This window comes from Pelecanus crispus, chromosome 1, assembly GCF_030463565.1.
Source record: "Pelecanus crispus isolate bPelCri1 chromosome 1, bPelCri1.pri, whole genome shotgun sequence".
In the NCBI taxonomy this organism is placed as follows: Eukaryota; Metazoa; Chordata; class Aves; order Pelecaniformes; family Pelecanidae; genus Pelecanus; species Pelecanus crispus.
Window position 1 is genome coordinate 128,656,935 of NC_134643.1, and position 19,199 is coordinate 128,676,133.

The 19,199-nt window shown below is 37.0% G+C and overlaps 1 protein-coding gene across 11 annotated transcripts in view; it reads right to left on the minus strand.

Annotated features, from left to right (window-relative positions):
• Nucleotides 1-3,178: 3,178 nt before the first annotated feature.
• Nucleotides 3,179-19,199, minus strand: part of KDM6A (lysine demethylase 6A) — a 160,483-nt gene continuing 144,462 nt past the window's right edge. For 7 of the 11 annotated variants that reach the window (XM_075715031.1, XM_075715022.1, XM_075714996.1 and 4 more), the window contains 7 exons: nucleotides 17,817-17,965; nucleotides 16,700-16,814; nucleotides 14,430-14,617; nucleotides 13,039-13,180; nucleotides 7,468-7,594; nucleotides 6,371-6,541; nucleotides 3,179-4,022 (listed from right to left, as the gene is read on the minus strand). In XM_075715031.1, coding sequence (XP_075571146.1) covers nucleotides 3,993-4,022; nucleotides 6,371-6,541; nucleotides 7,468-7,594; nucleotides 13,039-13,180; nucleotides 14,430-14,617; nucleotides 16,700-16,814; nucleotides 17,817-17,965 — 922 coding nt within the window. In that variant the 3' untranslated portion in view covers nucleotides 3,179-3,992. Of the gene's footprint in view, nucleotides 4,023-6,114; nucleotides 6,542-7,467; nucleotides 7,595-13,038; nucleotides 13,181-14,429; nucleotides 14,618-16,699; nucleotides 16,815-17,816; nucleotides 17,966-19,199 lie in introns of those variants that run through there. The other 4 variants (XM_075714978.1, XM_075714960.1, XM_075715046.1 and 1 more) reach the window with 1 other exon arrangement.

Here is a 19,199-nt window from a genome sequence, read left to right on the forward strand (position 1 = left end):
GGAAGCAGTCAATGCTGGTTGGCTTTGACCTGCCCCAGGGGTAGATCGTCACCCTCACCGGCCTCTTCCCCGTGCTGTATCCCTGAGCTCCCAGCCGGAGCGCCTCCTCTGCCTGGTTTCCACACAGGCTAAAGCAGCCATGGAAGATGGAGCTTCCCCACCACCCTGATCTCTTGGCCCATCTCAGCCACTGCGTCATTGGGCCACGACCCTCCGCTGTGGATCCAGACAAAACGGCTCTGACCTAGGGAAGCTCAGGCTTAAAAGCCCTCTTCCTAGCCCTCTACGCCAAGTACAATTTTTGCTTGAGCCCCTTTCCCAGATCAGGACAGCAACCAAGGGTGAGCACCCTCTTTCCTATCATCTCAGTCTAATCCCTGCATATTCCATCTCCTAATCAATGAATGTATTTGTGGTCAGGACATCACCAACTGTGGAGTCCCCAGTCCTTGCCCACCTTTGTTCCAAGAATCTGCTACACTATGCTGAACTGAGCCAAGCTGTGCTTATTTCATCAAAGCAACACGATTTTAATTCTACTTTGAAATTCCTTCTTCCAACTAGAAAGGTGTAGATTCAGGATACTTTGTCTTTAGGACTGACAAGTTATCTGCCATATAAATTCAGGAAATTTTGGCAATTTTCCGTCACTAGTTACTTCTCACTTTCTAGTGACCTTTCTCTAAATGCTTCTTACATAGCTACCAACATCACTACTTCTAAAATGTAACCACAGGTAGGACTTCACTTCTCCAAAAAAGAGAAGAGATACTGCTCCGAAGTTATGTACCTGAAGGAAAGCTTAAAAATCAAATGCTGTGGTGAATATATTATATTTAGGGAAGAACTTAAATTAGGCTCGGAAATATGCAGCTATTCGTTCTCCCCATTTATGCGATCCCTTTGTTGTCACGCTCCTCCAGGACGGTTCCCAGATCCACAGTTCAGTAGCAAATGTTGCTATTTGTTCTAAATCCCTCTTATCTTCAATTCAACTTTTTACTATTTTTTTTTTTTTAAACACCCATTTGTATCTCTGGTTTTATCCATCCCCTAATAACGCTTTTTTTTCTATCAGTCTGTACCTTTCAAAAACTCTTGCAATAAATGCCATGTCTTTGGCCACTTTCATTCTTTTACGTTTTTAATTTGCCTGCTACAATTATTTGTAGCCACAAGCAAATCAGAATCACTTGCAGTATGGCTCAGCTGTGGAGCTCAATGGCCCCAAGACTGAGGTTCCTTGGAAAGAGAGTTAGCTCCCCACGTTCAGCTTTGGACTCCCACCTCCCTCCCGCCCTGCCCAGCTGCTAACGTTTGGAAATATGCAGAGATTACAAATATTTCACTTGCGTCATGCGCTCCGTAATTTAAGAAGCAGAAGTGCTTCGTAATAACTACAATTGATAAAACATGAACTTGTGCTTTTTTAATAAAATGAAACAAAAGCATTCTAAATCATAGCAGCTTATAGATCAAAACTGTCCATCGGTTAGGAGCATCATTACGAAGTATGAAAACTGCAAAATATTAAAGCCCTGCAGCAATTCAAATCCATGACAAAACCTTCAAGCAGAGTGAGCAATACTGCCTGATGCTTGACTGATTTGGTCTACCTGTTCATTGGTGAAACAGGAATTTTCTTCCCTGGTAATGGCATATCCTCTTTTCCAAAGGGGAGGAAAGGTACAAAGCCCTTTTGATTAGCACACAGTAGCTCTTTCCCTAGTTAGCAATACTCTTTTACAGCACTGAGAAACGAGGACTTTTTGTTTACCGTTAGTTGAGGTAAGTTATCTTACTTTTATTTGGGTTTAAGACTACTGTAAAGGAGTAGCTTTTCAGTTGCAGCATGGTTTGTCAAGATTACAATATTTATGACTGCATAAAATACATTAAGTAGAAAAATTATGATTTGTAGAGTTTGTTATCAAGAGCTGAGACTTACATCTTTACAGAACTGCAAATACTGGCTTCCTAACTGCTAGTTGATAATTTTGCTGGCAAGAGCATTTGTTATACTTTTCTTTAATCTCTATACCCTTTTGTCCAACTGTTGTAAGAACTAGCAAGAAAGTCATAACTATGGTTAAACTGTTGTAACAGCGTTAGACAAGCTGTACTGATTCTTCATTAAAATACCCTTCGTTTGAAGCTACAAATGTAAGAGGTGATTATTTTTGTTCAAAAGAAACTATCAGCATGCTCTGTGCCTTTAACACTTCACATTGATTACAAAAAATTTAACAATGCAATCACTAACATACCCCACTAATGAGAAATTATGAGAAATTGTTTGATGCAGTATCTCCTGCATCAGTCAACTCTGATCGATAAGAAAGCTATCAATTTTGAAATTTAGGTTTAATGCATTTTCAAGACGCTAATGAGAAAGGAGCAACTTAAAATAAATACCACCATTAAAACTGCAAACTGTTACAATGATATATTATAAACTTGCCCTAAATAAACCTAGTGCTTCAGAAATTTACCAGTGAATTCGTATTACAAAATATGTGAAAATACAATAGAATACCACAAAACAACGTCCTTTTTTGGGGTCAACAATGACGCCAAGATGATTCACTCTTAACTTTTTAAATTGTTAATAGAACATATTGTAATATGTAAGTCGCAATTTGGTTGAATTCTAGAGAATATCCCCACCCAAACTCAAATTCACCTTTTTCATTCCTCCTCTAAAACTAGTGCCAAACTTCTGTCAAAGCTGGTATTTTCTTGAAGAGCTTTAAAGTTTAGCCGTTACTTATTGTCTACTACTACATTTTGGCAGCAACTATTTATTGGTCTGTTATTGCAAAAAGTGCAATTTAACAATAAACCAGTCTGAAGGTCATTTTATGTCTTGAGGATACATACCATATATTTCTTTAAAAATAATCATACTTTTGTAAGCAATACTTTACAGTAGACACCTCAAATCTACCATAGATGTAAAACTTAAAACGAGAAAAATTTAGTCTCTAAATCTTTATACACATATTTATATTCGAGTTTCTATATATATTATATATATACACAAGCACAAGAGTATATATAAAATATATATAATCAGATTCAAAAAAGAACAAAAACTGGGCACTGTACATAAAATCTTTTTAAAACTCAAACAATAGAAAAACTTTAAACATTAAACAATTTTAATAAAAGTTTCTGTACAATGCTAAGCAGTTTTATTTACATATAGAAAATGTAATAGGAGTAGTGTTTGAAATTACAGAACTCCTTAAAATTTCATGGCAGGTAATCTGGAAAAAATAACAGCATTCCATTCACAAATATTTTCAAGCAATAAATATGTATTTATAAATAGTGTAAATTTACATCAAGATTAGAAACAAAAATCACAAATCTGAAGTTTATTCCTTAGTCTATGTGCAACCCATTTATCTTTGTGACTTGGCTGTTAATTGTTTTAAATTTTATTTAGGAACCAAAAGTGTAACCGTCATGGTTTCAAAACAAGACAGAAAAACATAAAAGCAGTAAAAAATTTATATCGCCTAACTCTTCACATTAAAAAAAAAAAAAAAAAAAAAGTTGCCCAAAGAAAGACTTAAAATTTCTAACTACCTTACAAAGAAATGACCAGCTAAGCTAGTACTTTTTCCAAGGGAAATTCTGAAGGGGAAAAATGGATGAAACCAACTCATCAGCCCAGAAACAGAGAAATACAAAAGAGGTGGTCTTCAAGTCAGTAGTCTGTATAATGTTGCCAGTTTTGTCAGATATATACAAAACATGGAATTATTTTTTTGAAGTACAGCTGGATGAGCTTTATTTGTTTTGAGTTCTGGAGTAGGAGGCAGTGCTCTCTCCTGTCCAGTTGGTTGACACTCCGCACTTGGAAGGTTGCATAGACACAGCTTTCAGCCAGCAGCCTTACGGGATAGCTACAAAAATCAGTGGTGCAGAACTGGGTCACTTCCTGAATATCAGAAAAGTTTTCATTTAATGTCCATGAAAAAATGTCAAGATGAGGAGGATGGCAATGGAGGAGCCTGAAAAAGAAAACATTAAATTACCTTTTCTACAAGGGTGTAAAGCTCAGTTGTTTAACCAAGACCTGCACAAATTGTAACCATGAGAGTTCAAAGTCACACGCACTACTGTTTTTACACTTCAGGACTCTTTCAAGTGGATACTGGCATTTTTTTCCAACTTACTCAAATACAGTGCATATTTCAGGACTACGCTGCATTAGGATTTTGCCTATACTGCAGACTGGAGTGTGCTGTGGGGATGTCTGTTAATATGATGTGAGCTGCCAAAACAAGTCCCATTGTGGCAGCAAAGAGCTCCATGTGGGCTCAGTATAGATATATCTTTATATACTCTAAAACAGGGATTCTCAACCTGTTTACCAATGGGGGTCGGGGGGAGGGTGTGCGTTTGTGACTCTCCAAATGCCTTGCAGGCTTCATTTTTTTTCCCCTCTACCTAAACAATAACATATAACTCTGAAGTTAGGGTATCTGTGGAAAGGGTCTCAGATTCTCTGACATGGGGACAAAGTAGTTGTTTTTTTTACCTTTTTTTGTTGTGTCGTGCCGCCCCCCCCCCCCAATCCTGGAAGACAATACCTGAGTGCCTCAAGAGTGAAGTAAGCTAGGTGCCTTCTTCCTGCCTGCTTTCAGGAGACAAGGTCTAGAAGATACCTAACTATTGCCCAATATTGCACACTATGGCACTACCATCAAAATACTGAATCTCTGATGGCATTTCCTTCTCATCAGTCCTGTCAGGATGTGGAATCCCTTCAAGAAGCAGCTCACAGTCTTTAAAGACACTTTAAATCATACCATAGTACCCACCTATGAAACACTACCACTAGCTGACCCCCATGGCTGCTCCCAGTACTTTACCCCAAACACAGAACTTCTCTGTTAGGCCTATTGCACCTTTGCCATCTGAGATTATCTTCGTCCTGTAACTTGCAACAAACCTCAACTCTTCTCCCAGATCTGAGAGATGTCACTTTTAGGCTATGACTCTCCTCAACCGAGACTGTATCCCCTTTAAAAGACACCAATGTGCACACCAATTTCACAAGAGAACAATTATTAACGCCCCTTAGGGCTGCAAATACAGGCTTTTGTGGGTGAGGGAGCTACTCACAGGTTGAGAACCCTTGTTCTAGGTCATCACTGTTACCTATATAATGTTATAACCACAGACAACAAAACACCCCTCCCTCCCCCCTCTTTTCCATACAGAAATGTTCTTGCCCATTTCCACTCAACTGGATGACGTATCTGAGAACAGGTGTTTATTTAAATGCTTTTCTATAACAGATCATCACTTCAAAATTGCAGTATTTCACAAACTATAACGACAATGGTCTCCTAGAAGTATGAATTGAAGTTCAACCACCTCAGGCTCTGTAGGACCAATGAAGAGAATTAAATGCAGAGGACATGGTCCTGCACTCTCAACAGCCTCTACCGCTGAACCTTGAGGCCTTAGCTCAAAAGGTCACAACTTATCATGCTAGCATTACATGAAATAATTGTCTAAACATACATTTTCTGCAGCACCTGGAAATGAATCAAAAGGCACAGCCGTTTCTGGGCTGTTGTATTTAATTCAACATGAAATTCTCATAATGCTTTGTCCAAAGTTTGTCTCCCTTGACAGAAAGGCAAGGCTTATAAATAAATCCAGCATCACTTTCATTGTGATTACAAACAAGCCATCTTTGCCTGAAACAATGAAACCTGGGTGAAACGTTAGGACAGTTGTGCTGACACAGTTCAAAGCAGGAGGCTGCCATATATAGCACAAAGCTATAATGGCAAAGAGGCTTTTTGCTTTAAATTGAAATGCAAAGGAGGCCCCAAGCCAAAAGACAGAACTGTTTGAGAGCATCCACTTGCTAAGCAGAAGGACAGTGCTGATTTGGGAGGGGGACGGGTAGGGAAGGGGAAGGAAGGGGTCTGAGTGCATAGGATGCTCTGCTGCTATACTGACTTCATACCACAACCAATGTATTAGAGATGCTCTTGAACCTGGTGCTAGTTTCTCCAAGCTTCACTGTCCTGATTCTTCCCATCTCCATCTGATCCAGTTATGGTCTTCAGGTGATCTCTATTGGATTTTTAAAGCCACAACTTTATGAATTGTAACATCATACTTTTCCTGAAAACTCAGTGGTTATGTTCTGCAGTAAGTTACTGTACTATTTCACATAATTCTGACTCTTCAGCGTTTTGTTCTGTAAATATCACACACAACCCGTACCTCCATTTGAATCAGAAAGTCCACGGTACTCATACAATGGAGTACCAAGACAGTCTACAACTGCTTTACAAATAATGTATTTATGCACCCACTTATTAATTTGACTTACTAATGTAAATTGATCATAGACTTGCATCAAGTCCTCCATTTTGTACTGTTCTAGCACCACAAAATTTTCCAGGTTCGTGCTTATCTTTCGTGCACAGTCTTGGCAATGTACAACATAGGTCTTTCGAGAATTGCTCTCACTAGTGACAAAAAGCAGATCAAAGACTTCCACCTATTAGATAGGAAACAGAAAGTCAACTGTTACAATTTCATTTTTTGAAAGTTAAACCATGAAAACTGTATTTTCTTTAAGATTTACACCCTTACCCTGTCCATGCAAAGAGAAAAATTAGATTTGTTCAGGGAAAATCTATCCTCCGCTCAGGCAGAGAAGTGAAATATTGTAAAACCACTAACATTACACTTACGATGTCTGCATGAACAGTGCTATGGGAAAGCTTTTGGTCAATATTAACAAAGTAGGATTCATACTCTGAATAGGGGTTACTCAGTAAGGTGGGGATTTATAACAATTATACCTAATTTTCCTTTTTTAAATTTGTCTGCAAAAGAAGTTTGTGATTTATTTCCTTACTACTCAGCCACATGCTCATCCTGCCCAAGAGGCTCAGTCAGAAAATAACTAGAAACTGATTATCAGGGGGTAGGAAAATTTTATTTTCTTTTAAGCTTCATGAAAACTATTATCCAATACTTTAAAGGAACTATTAACAGAAAGTAGAATAAAAAATTTCAGCAAAAAGATAAGTCCCTGTGAAGAAAATGTACTTAAATTCTCTCTCTTTTGGGGCTGTTGTTGACTTCTGAAATGAAGACAGATACACCTTTAAAATGAAGCCCAGCAGATCAAATTACGTGCAGGAAAGGAGAACAACTTTTTATAATAACTGAGAATTGAAAATTGACCTAGTGAATAACAATGCTGTGGAAGTACTGTGGAAGAGACTGCAGCAAAATACAGCCTATCAGCTTGATAAGCTCTTTGAAGACAGTACTGCATCACATATATGTGCTTATAGCATATGGTAGATGCTGCAACTTGAAAGCAAAATTAAAATAGCAACAACAACGAAAGACAGGACAAAATTCAAATAAATATTACAGTAGTACACAAGCTCAACACACATTTTTACTGACCTCACAAATGCTACAGTAATGAGCTGGCTCGTCCTTTGCTCGCCCATGCCAGACAATCTCTTTTCCTGCAGCAATCAGAGCTTCCCTCAGAGTCTGACACTGTTTGAGAGTTCTTAACAGGCAGTACCTGCAACCAAAACCAGGCGTATATTCAGTTTGATATTCAACTTTATAGCGAGATTCCAGTAGGCTTAAATTTCTTCCACGACCCTGTACCTGTACCTGGAGCTTTCTCTTTCTCTGGGATTTCAGAAACAGGTGGCTAGTAAGAATCACTGGACCCATGACTTACACAGAAGTTGGGACCACATGCTTATGGACCTTGTGTAGATCTATTCTGTTTCAGTACTGCCCCTTGCCCTGCAAACAGGCTGTATCTTTCATTTTTCACTGGAATGCATGAATACTCTTTTAAGCACAATAAAACAATGTGTTTTCAAAAGCAATTCATGTATTTTATTTTGAACTATGAATTTATCAGCAAAGAGTTAGTTTGAAATGCCACGTTCAAAACAACTGTTTACATTTTGTGTGACTACAGCCTATCCAAAGAACTGTTGTAACTAACAACCTAACAACCCTGTTACTTCCTCAACACTACTAAACTTTCAGTTATCCAAAGTCTGGAAAAGTTCTGACAGGTATCACTCTGCACACAGTGGAAATGAAATCTATCAACAAGTATCTTCTTCCGTGTAAGAGGAAAAAGAATAGACAGGTTGGTATTAGGAAAGGAAGTCCCTTCACGGCGAAAATAATTAACATTGGGAAAAAAAAAAAAATTCAAAACTTATTTCATGAATGAAGACAAGAACTGGTCAAATGTCAAATTAAAATCAGTAATTCCCTGCCATACTTCTGTAAAGGATAAAAATAAAATAATTTTATCTTCACTATTTTATACAGTGCTCTCTTCTGTACTAGAAAATCTAACTTGTTTTCTGTCATTGTATGAGCTACATATGTTCTCTAAAAAAAAGCTTGCAAAATAGGTTGCCAGATTTCTAAATTACAATGTTATTTACAATAATTTTTAGCTCTCAGCTATCCTATTTATTTGAGCTGCAGCCTTTGCAGCCTTTAATTTTCTCCTCCACAGGGTGGTTACGTTACATGCTCGTTAGATGCAGAAGGAAGATTGAAAAAATGTAAGGGGAAGAATAAACATTGGACAGAAAACAAAGTGCTCAAGAGTTCTATCAAAATGTTTTCAACCTGATCCTTCTCCCATTTTAAAGCCTTAAACATGTAATATATATGTTCTGTATTTTTTAAAAAAGTGTTTCTTTCATGTGTTTCCAAGCAGTTAATAAAATCTTAGGCTTACTTTGAGATACTCTCCTCTTGATGTTTGACACTCAGACTGTTCATCTTCACTAAAAACAAGTTTATGGCTTCATTAACACCCTCACTGTAAGAATAATGCAAAACTGAAAAGTGTGTTTCTATGTTAAACACTCTATTTTCATACACTGAATTTCAAGAAAATTAAACAGCTCATTTAGCTGTAACTCCTTCAACACTTTCCAAGTTTGATGTTAATGGGACTTACGATGCTAAGGCCAACCATATGCGATAGATCATGTATTAATTCACTTGAGTGTCGGGCTAACGTAGACGTGCTTCTGACAAGTTCATAACTTTGGTATAACATTCTTTTATGCAATTCAGCCTGATTTCAAATAAACCTAAAAGCTACCATTCTTCTCTTCTCTGCTGCTGTTAACTGGAAAAATCTTTGGGTATGCCAAAGAGCAACTGGAAACACATCTGCACACTTGCCACCATTATTCTCCGCTCTTGACTTCCAAAGAGTTTTCAAAGTGTTATTTCAAAGAGTCTTCTAGTATTACAATTGTGAAGAAAGAATCGCCCAAAATGTAACCCACATATAAGACCACTGCAATGTTTGCCAAATTTGCAATCAAAGCCAAAAACAATAGCTAGAAGGTGAATTCCCCCTCCTTGGATAAAATTGAGATCCTAGTAATGGCACTTGAAAACTTAAATCTTAAGTATTTCATGCTGTCAAAGAATGGGAGAAAGTGTATGAACTATCACTTTGGAAATGCACCATAATTTCCTGAAGTATGGGCTAAGAAAGCCAAAAAGGTGTCTAGCAGAGTCGCAATGTTAAGTTAAACAGTGTTAGCTTTTGGTATTGTAGGCCTGCTTTTATTCTTGTACAGTGAGAATTCAGTTAAAAGAAAATCTGGACCATATCTCTCAAATTCTTTACACGTATGGCATAAAGAGTATGAGTAAATCATGTCCACTCAAATTCAAATATTTAAGAGAAGACTTAAAATGGACATCTTCCTGATTTATTCTAGAAGGGCAGTGAGAAACCTGTTTAAGTATTTAGATATCCAGTAAAACTTTTCAAAGTGCGGAGACCATCCCAATGGCAATGCAAAACTGACCTCTTTGTATCTTTCAGTAATGTATCTTCCCTACTGGTACCAAAACGTATTTTATCTGGCTTCATGATTTTGTGCAAAATCATTTCCCCCGTGTCATGTTCTTTTATGTTTCTAAAACTATTTTTGTAAAAGAACTTAGTATTTCAGTTACTTTGGAATTAATTTTTTAAGCCTTTATTACTATGTTCCCACTACCTCTAAAATTCTTCTCTTCCTCAGACGCATTTGCAAAAGTCCTTCTAGCTTCCATCTAAGAGTTTTGAGGTTAATTTTTCTTTTCTTGAGGGTTGTACTCCCTCAGTCAAGTTTTAAATCATTCTGTCTGCCTGTGTTCCTGCTCATGTTTCTACTGTTAATACCGAATCTTTAAAAAACATTTCGTGAGAAAGTTTCAGTTTTTGCTCTTTGTCTTTTATCTAGCAAGACAGCACTGAGTTGCACATTAACTAAAAATATAAGGAGGCTTCAGATTTCTTCCAAAAGCAAAGTTTCCTTCTATTATTTTTTCCCCGACTGCTATTCTATTTCTTTTAATCATTAATCTGGTTCCCAATACTTATATGTATGCTTAAATTCTAGTTTATTGCCTATGTAGTGGTTACTCTCACATAACCCAGTAAGACATATTTGTATTTATCTTTCAAACTGGAATTACAAACTACTTTTTACAATTTTCCAAGACCTATTCTTTTGTACTATTCTGATACCTAAGAAGCCCCAAAGACAGAAGTCGAACTACCTAAACACTTCAGGTATCTTTGACGTGCAATTTTAGATACAGACCTGCATTTTGGCAAAAAAACGACAGCTGTGTCAGTGATACAGTTTTTTTTCCTGATGACAAATGAAAAGTCGGCTATTCAAGATGAGATTCAACCAGCCGTATCACTGGTTTCTCAAGTGTTTTTATACACATGCATACACACATACACATATATAAACACACAAACGTCTATATTTTGTACATAATAAACTCCAGGAGCAGTGGACAATAGCTACTTGCCAGCTGGTGCTGTTGTCCTGCAGACAAGCAGTCCACAGGAAAAGTATACAATTGCTTTCCTATCTTAAGGAGTTTCATGAAGGTTTCCGCATTTCCAGTATGCTTACAAAGCCAAGGTTGCATACCTGACTGTTTATTGTGGTGGCACCCATTTCTAGTAACAGCTCTACCGTAACTATAGAAGTGACCACAGTGAAGAGTTATCTCAGTTTACTGCTACTAGATGTTACAAACCAGAGCTCATTATTGGATCTTCTTCCCCTCTGCACACATAGCATGGAACTTAGCATTTGGCTGACAACTAACTTGGATAGAGAGTTTAATCTAAGTAAGCTGGAAGTGATTTCAGTAGACTGGAAAAAGCAAATGCATGCAAGACCAAAGTTTGTATCTGCTCCTCAGCATCTTGGTTTATTTGTAACATACACATAAAATTTACGTGTCTCACTAGAAAAAGCTCAGCTGCTGTCACCCAGCAAGACAATAGGAAACAACCATTTTGTCCTCTGTGTTTGTTCACAACATTTTAAGAGATTCTCTTGGAGAAGCGTGCTATGCTTAGTCATGTTTTTCTCCTTTTAAGCCTAAACAATGGCAAAAAAACCCCAAACTTGTGCAAATGCAAAATACAGGTGCCAAAATATCGGAATCATATTTTACCAAAAAATTCCAGAACTGTTTCAAGCTTTAAAATGGATGCCTGCTGGGCTTGCAGAGACACATAAAGATAACTGTGAAATAAGTTTGCCTTTTTTTTCTTTTTTAAAAATGGACTTCTTGGCTTCCTCCCTCCTACATGCTTCCTTTCCCCGTTTCTCATTCCTAACTATTCAGTTTCTCCTCTCCCTTTTATGACAGCTGGCATCCTGACTATGAGCACTAATAGCTTAATTGAAGGGGCAGGACTGTCAAGCCGTCAGCAAAGATTTTCTTTACCCTAGATATTAGTTACTAGATTTTAAGAAAGTATTCACACAAAAATGCTATTCAAAAAATCTACAAAATTTAGAGTGACTACAAACCTCCCTCCATGTCTTCAACTACCAACATTCTTGGTACTTACAAAGTTACCATTTCACCAATTCCACCATTCTGAAACAGATGTTCAAGCCTAAATTAAATTCCTACTGTAAAAAGGGGTCTCACTCAGATGTCATCAATAAATTCCACTAGGGGGAAAAAAAGAAATTATTTTTCTTTGCCCTTTTTTTGCAAGTTAACCCACTCATTTTTTAAAGGTCCATTTCAAGGCAAATTATATAAGGATTCAATGCTTGTGGATCTAGTATGTTGAAAAGACTAAGTAGTGCTCAAGCTAGAAGCTCCTTTGGTAGGCTTAAGGAAAACAGAGAGTGCTGCTACCAGAGTATTCTCAGGAGGAGTCATTTGCTTTGAAATTCGGTCCGCCACTTTCTTTAGGACAAACCTACGATATATGCGGAAATGTTCATTCATTGCTCAACCTAGGTATAACGGTGCTGCAATATGATTTACATTTGTTGAAGATCAACTCTTTAAAGAAAATTACTAAAGATACTCTGAGCCTGGAATATTCCTGCATTTTGGAATATGCATATGAGAAATGTCACTAAACTCAATTATCATTTTACACATCAACTACTTCATTGTTGAGAAGAAAGAGCAAAGGGAAGGAGGCTTTCAAATTCCTACTTGCCTTTATTTAAAACAGTTATACTGGATCTCCAGATGACAGTATGTGAGCACTAACTAGAAGTTCTAGAAATGTAAAATTAAGTTAAACTTTGCCGTAAAAATGACTAAACATTCTAATATTTGGGCTGATGACCTAATATTGTTATTTCTTATGGTACGTATTCTGAACAGCTTTTGTCATCTAAGTCAACTGTTTCTGTAAACTGCTGTACTAAATCTATGGCGTATTTAACAAAAAAGTTAATTAGATCATTCTATAGCTATGCCACAATAACATAAAATACAACATACAAAATTAATGATATCTACAAATGGATTCCTTAAAAAACAAAATATATGTAAAAAAAATTTTTTTTTTGGCTTGATTCTCAGGAATGGAAAAGTCTTACAAAGGATTACTTGCAAATCAATTATTGTTTTATGCTTGAAGAGGAAATGGGTACAGTTAATGTTCACAAAAGTAAAACTTACTTTATCATTTCAAAAAGCTTTGGATCTGAGACCTTGATATTTCGAGCCATATTCCATGAAAGATGAACCATGGGTACTATGGACTTCACACTCTGCAGTTTATTCCACTCGTACCGTTCCACTGCCAATTTATATTGACAGGCTATACAAAAACAAAATTACAGAAGCAATTAGTCAAGGTAAGAAGTAAGTATCAACTGGAGCCAAAATAATTTGATTAAAATCAAAATGTATACCTTTTAGGGCTAGATTAAACTTCATTTGCAATGACTCAGTCATTCCAACTACACTGGAATTCTATAAAATTTCTTTTTAAAAGTGTATTTATGATGCTAAAAGAATGCACAATACCACAGCAGCAACAACTACCTGTGAAAACAAGTTACTGACAAGCATTCAATTTCTACAGTGAAGAGAGTGCAGTATTTCAAAAAGCGTTCCTTAATAAATTTTTCAAGTATTTCAGATTAAAAAAAAAAAATCTAAATTTGAAATGTCTGCGTCTCACTCTATTCACTCTTTATCATAATTTTACAATGTTGTGGTATATAATTTATCTTGGAAAGGAAGACTGCACCTTGAGAGGTTTGTTGCAATGAATCAGACTTTTTCATTAAGCAGCCTACTCACCCTGCCCCTTTTTAAAAAATGTTTTACAAAATTTACTGTGCCTGAACATGTGAGATCTGTGTCAGTCAATCATACAATCCTGGAAATATACTATTTATTGCATCATAATGAAATGAAGACCTTAAACTATTTAAGAAAACAGGATTTTTTTTGGAAGTACATTCTGTTCAAATGCTTGACACAATCTCATTTTAGCTGTGAAATTTCCTTCCATTCTCACTTCTAAAAACCTTCCAAGACCATTGTTCAAAACTAAAAACTTGTAGAATAGTAGGTCTGAAAAACCTAATATTCCTTTATGGACAAAATTTTACAACTGTTCGCATTTCCCAATGGTTTCACTGAAGAGCCATTAGTTGTGTTGAAAAAGTTAGAGTGGACAAGTCCTCAACTCATATGCAAGCTATAGCGCAGTCTGCTGGGTAGGAAGAATTGTGGTAGAAAAAGTTAAGAAATGGCCTATAAGACAGAGTGTATGAATTAATCTAAACATTTCATTCTGCTAGTGTTTGCTACACAATTGTAATATTTACAAGTCCATTCAATGGATGAGTGCAGAGACTGTGTTCTTGCTGTGTTCACTTCCTCTTACCAGTGGAATTATTTAAAGCTTCAACACATAATAAGTTTTAAAATACAGTACGTTCATTTTTTTTTTAATCTAGTAAAGCATGGTAAATTAGTAAGAAATGGCAGGTTCTGTGGCATATGTAGTATGTTACCTAATTACGTAGTTCAGCTCAGGCACTATTCAACCATACCTGTAAGAGGGCCAACATTCCAAGCAATGTTGTTGCACCAACCGATAGCCTGAACCCAATGAACAGTGCCAGCATTTATCCACACCAAATCCCCTGGTCTTTGAATAAACCTATAAACTGGGACATTGGCTTCATACAAATCTTCCAAGTTTGGCCACCAAGATCCCATTAGGAAATTCATATTATTCCTGAAACAATAGGAAAAATAGTCTTCAACATTTATCAGCAGACATGTTAGTGGTTGATACTTCAATGAAATTACCTGTAAAAACTCATCACCATGATAAATGCTTTCTGCATCTAATCAGTGACCCAGGAGGACTAGTCAAAAGGAAAGTTGCATGTATAAAACTCCTGATCCTAATTCCACATTTCACATCCTGCAATACGTTAAAACATTTAACCATCTGGCTGCCCATGCAAAGTCAGTTTATGGCTTCCAGTTATGTTCTATTTTCCTTTAAATTTCCCAGTATTTTATTAATGCTGAAGCAGAGAAATCCTTGGTCAGATGTAGTGTCACACTGGTGCTGAATACTGCTTTTTAACCAGTGACTGATTTTATATACAGAGCATATGAGCTTTTAAGAATGCTTTCTGTTTTGAACAATGCCAACCATGTACTTGTACTGTCAGTGTATGCATGTGAAGCTTGTCCACACAAGCAGCAACTGGTTGGCACCATCTCAACTGTGATCCACAGGTCTATGCTATATTCAGCCAAGAAATGTCAAATGCTGACCCTCCTGAGAAGCATGAAAACACACCACCATATGGATTTCTTAAGCATGAACTCTTCCACTATGGTTATGCAAAATACATACTTCTTTCCCATCCTTATCCCAATTTTATACCGCACCATGAGAGATCATTTGCAATTCACAGTTTTCAAAGACAACTGGATGCCTCTATCAGGCACTCTAGACATTTTGAGGTTACCAAGATCTTAGTTTCTCTGTCACACTCAGTAGGACAGTGTCATTGGGGTAAAAGGCATGTTGTCGTCAGACACACTGCAATTGCATCAGTGGAATTACAATTTTGAGATGGCTAATCCTTGTAAAGGCGGATAAAATAAAAACAGTTGTCAGTAGATAGGCAGAAAATACAGAGTACAGAGACACTGAGATGAACTTGCAGAGCTCTAGAAAAGTTCTGAAGTCAAGAGCTTAGTCCACTTTTAACTGGGCAAGATAAGGAAAAAAGAAAAATTCCCCTGTAAGATCAACTTCAGAGGCCACCACCTGAATACTAACATGATTAGGGGACACAATTGCTCTTCCTCCTTTTTTTGGGGGGTGGGGTGGGGTGGTGGTGTGCGTCTGCATGTGTGTGTGTTTTTTCTTTGTTTTTAAAGTATCCACTCAACACAAGACATAACATAGAAACCCCAGTCTTAGAGCTGGCTGAGTACTTCCCCAAAGGTCAGTGCATCTCAACTTTTCCAGCAAGCTACAGACACGTAAATGTATGTAAAGCATGTTATGACACCTCCTGGGGTCATAGTAAACTAAGCTCTCCCTCTAGATGCAGCAAGAAACCATGCCAAAATACCAATGACTCTGTACTTGCTTGTGTACATGTACATTAATCACAATGAAGATTAACAGCATACATCCCCAGGAAAATATTTCACTCCACCATTCCTAAAAAAACAGAACAAAACCCCAACTCCTTCACCCCCAACTTTGTTTCGTCACTCCACTGCAATGGCCCTAGAAACCATTACAAAAACATCACCATTTGGTAATAGCAGAGGTCAGCTTTAATGTGCATGATAGAGTGCCTAGATAAACAGCAAGGACTATGACGGATTTTCTGATGTGGAAATGTTACTACTATGAAAACTGGATTGATGCCACATAATACACATTGGTAGCAGACAGCTATGCTTACACTAAACTTCTGATCCCCTTAACGTAGTATAAATTTGAATCTTGAGCCTAGATAAGCATTTGCTACTACCGATCTCTCACTTCTTGTATTTCCTTCATTCCTGTGTTCAGAAAAAAACAAATAATGGACCTAATACTAATTTTTGAGAGCAAAGCTATCACAGGCAATCCATGTTTATGTACATTGTACCAATGTCATATTTTGCATAAATTCTAGATTTTAAATTTTGACTGACTTTAGAAGACTTTTCTGACTACATGGAAAACCCACAAAATAATGGCCTCTTACAACACCCTCAGTAGTTTCCCCGCTTAGGTCTGAGAAAGGCACAGAGAATGTGATAAAAATAGAGAAAAACAGCACGCCCAGCTTACTTTTCACAGAAGTCATTCATGACACCCCAATAGCTTTCAGGGACAACAAACCATTCACAGTCACCTGGACCAATATTTATATTTACTGAACAAAAGTTGTTATTTTCTTGATGACCTGAAATTTAGAGAAAAATAAACACACTTTTTGTAAAGCTGATCTATCAACATAACGCTATGAAAATGCAAAGTTACAATTACTAAAAAACCCTATTTGTATTTGTACGTATTTTTATATGACAGTTACACTATTTAGGTGCTTCACAGTGTTAAGAAATGCAATTAAGCTATCAGTGACAAAAGAATTATACTTTTGTTAGTTTGTGGAAAAGGAAAAGCTAGAACTACCAATCTTGCAAATCTGACCAATACTTCAGCAGCTCCCTTTTTGTAGAAATAAATGCTTCAAGATGCTAAAGCTTAGATTTTGTGTTTTATGATAGCTCTTGACAGTTCCAGTCAGGAGCAAAACTTCATGACTTCAGGCACTGAACAGACAAGAAGAAAGAAAATCTGTCCCAAAGAGCTTTCAAAATCAATGTAGAAATGCCAGTATTTTATCTTCTTTTGACAGCTGGAAAACTGAGCCATAATCCCTAATGGAATTATCTAAAGTTGTACTTCAGAAAAACAGACCCTGAAATTTAGTCCAGATCCCTCAAGTCTCAGTTCAGTGCCCTAACACAGCACTATTCATTACGAAGGGTTGAGTCCTATCCTCAGACAATAAAGAATCTAAAAAGTAAAAGTATACTGATTTCTACAATTGCACAAGACCTACTTTGGAAGCCTATAAAAACTTTCAAGCCATGTAAAATACAAATACTGTCCAAGTATATAAACCCATCCTCTTTTTCCCCTTAAAGAATCCAGTACTGAACACAAGAGGTTAGTATGGTAATTACCCAGCAATGCAGAAATCCAGAAAATTTCCTCTATAAGGTAATTTAGTGCTTCATACACGCACAGTTTAGTTCAAGAAGAAATTAAAAAAAAATACTGAATATGTATAGCTTTATCATGTTTAGGCATGCTGTAAGATATGGAAAACCTGCAGTGCAGTTAAATCAATACCACAGCAGTAGAACCTGTTTTTTTCATGCAAAGAGATTATACTCACCTGGTGTTCTGCTTCCTGGAACCTTCATGTACAACTGCACTGTGTTCATGCCCAGGATGGTATGACCAACATGGCTTAGAAGATTTCCTGCTGACACCACACGTACAAAAGCAGGAAGTTTTGTCAGTTCATGGAGTTGCAACTTCCACCTGCAGCAAAATAGCAAATCAACAAACTGTGAATCCCTAAAACTCTTCGAAGAGTTTGAGAAATATAAACATTTTCAAAAAAACTGTTAGCATAGGAGATAAAAGAGCAGACAACCTACTTCTATATAACTTAGCATCTCTTAAAAGCGCAGCTGAGATAATGCAACATCCTTACTTGACAGTTACAGAAACTTAAACGACAATTTTGTTTAAGGGTGAGCTAAAAGCCAGGGTGACCGGACTCACTCTTGCAGTTAGCCAGACTGCTGCTATACTGCCAGAGAATTCTGCTTGCAATTTACACCTCTGTGTATATATTTTCCAAGTGAAAACAGAGTTGTGCTCTCCTCATACTCTAAGCCAGTCAGAAACCGTTAACCATGCTTTCAAAAGCCAAATGATATGATGCGACAACATATGTCCAGAAGACTGTCTAAACATACCCTAGCCTGTGCAGACAATTGCTGTGACCATGAATGAAGTTAACTACACGGATGTGCTATGAACTGAATACTTGCATTAAGAAAAACGCAGATCTTCAAACATAAAAATCCCAGAACTTAAGTGTGGAGCTCTGTAACGTCATCCAGGTATCTGTGTTACTCTTAATTTTAAAGTATTTCCAAATACAATCAATCACACATCTGACGGCCTAGTTGAGGGGAAAGACAGTTTTGTAGCAAAAGCTGAGACTATAGATCAGAAGATCAGGCATCTACCTGGGATCCTACAAGAACTATTTAAAGTACCAAAATCCAATTCCCTACGAGCCTCAGGTTAGTTACGCTTAGGTTAATTTAAAGTCTCTCTACCAAGGGTTTGCTCTGAGTGCTAGTCTATTAGCAACAGTTTTGTATCTACAGATGGAATTTTCTTTGGAAGAACACAGCATCATTATTTAAAATTTTGTAACAATCTCTAATAATCACATACATTATGCACACACATTGATCCTTCAGTGACTACACCACAAAAGACCTCAGCATCTTAAGCGCGCCGTATTACTCAAACACCGTAACTTTTCTTCTGTTCTAATGATTGAAGTACATCAGAATTTTTGTACTGCAGCTGGCAGGACTGACAGCCTAGACATGCTGTATCTTTTATAGAAAAATATATATTAACTACAGATTGAGCCAAATAAAAAATTATTACTGGGAAAAAAAAAAATGCCTTCAGAGTACTTCTAATACTTTCTGATGTTTTTCTGAGCTACCTTCATCTACTCACAGAA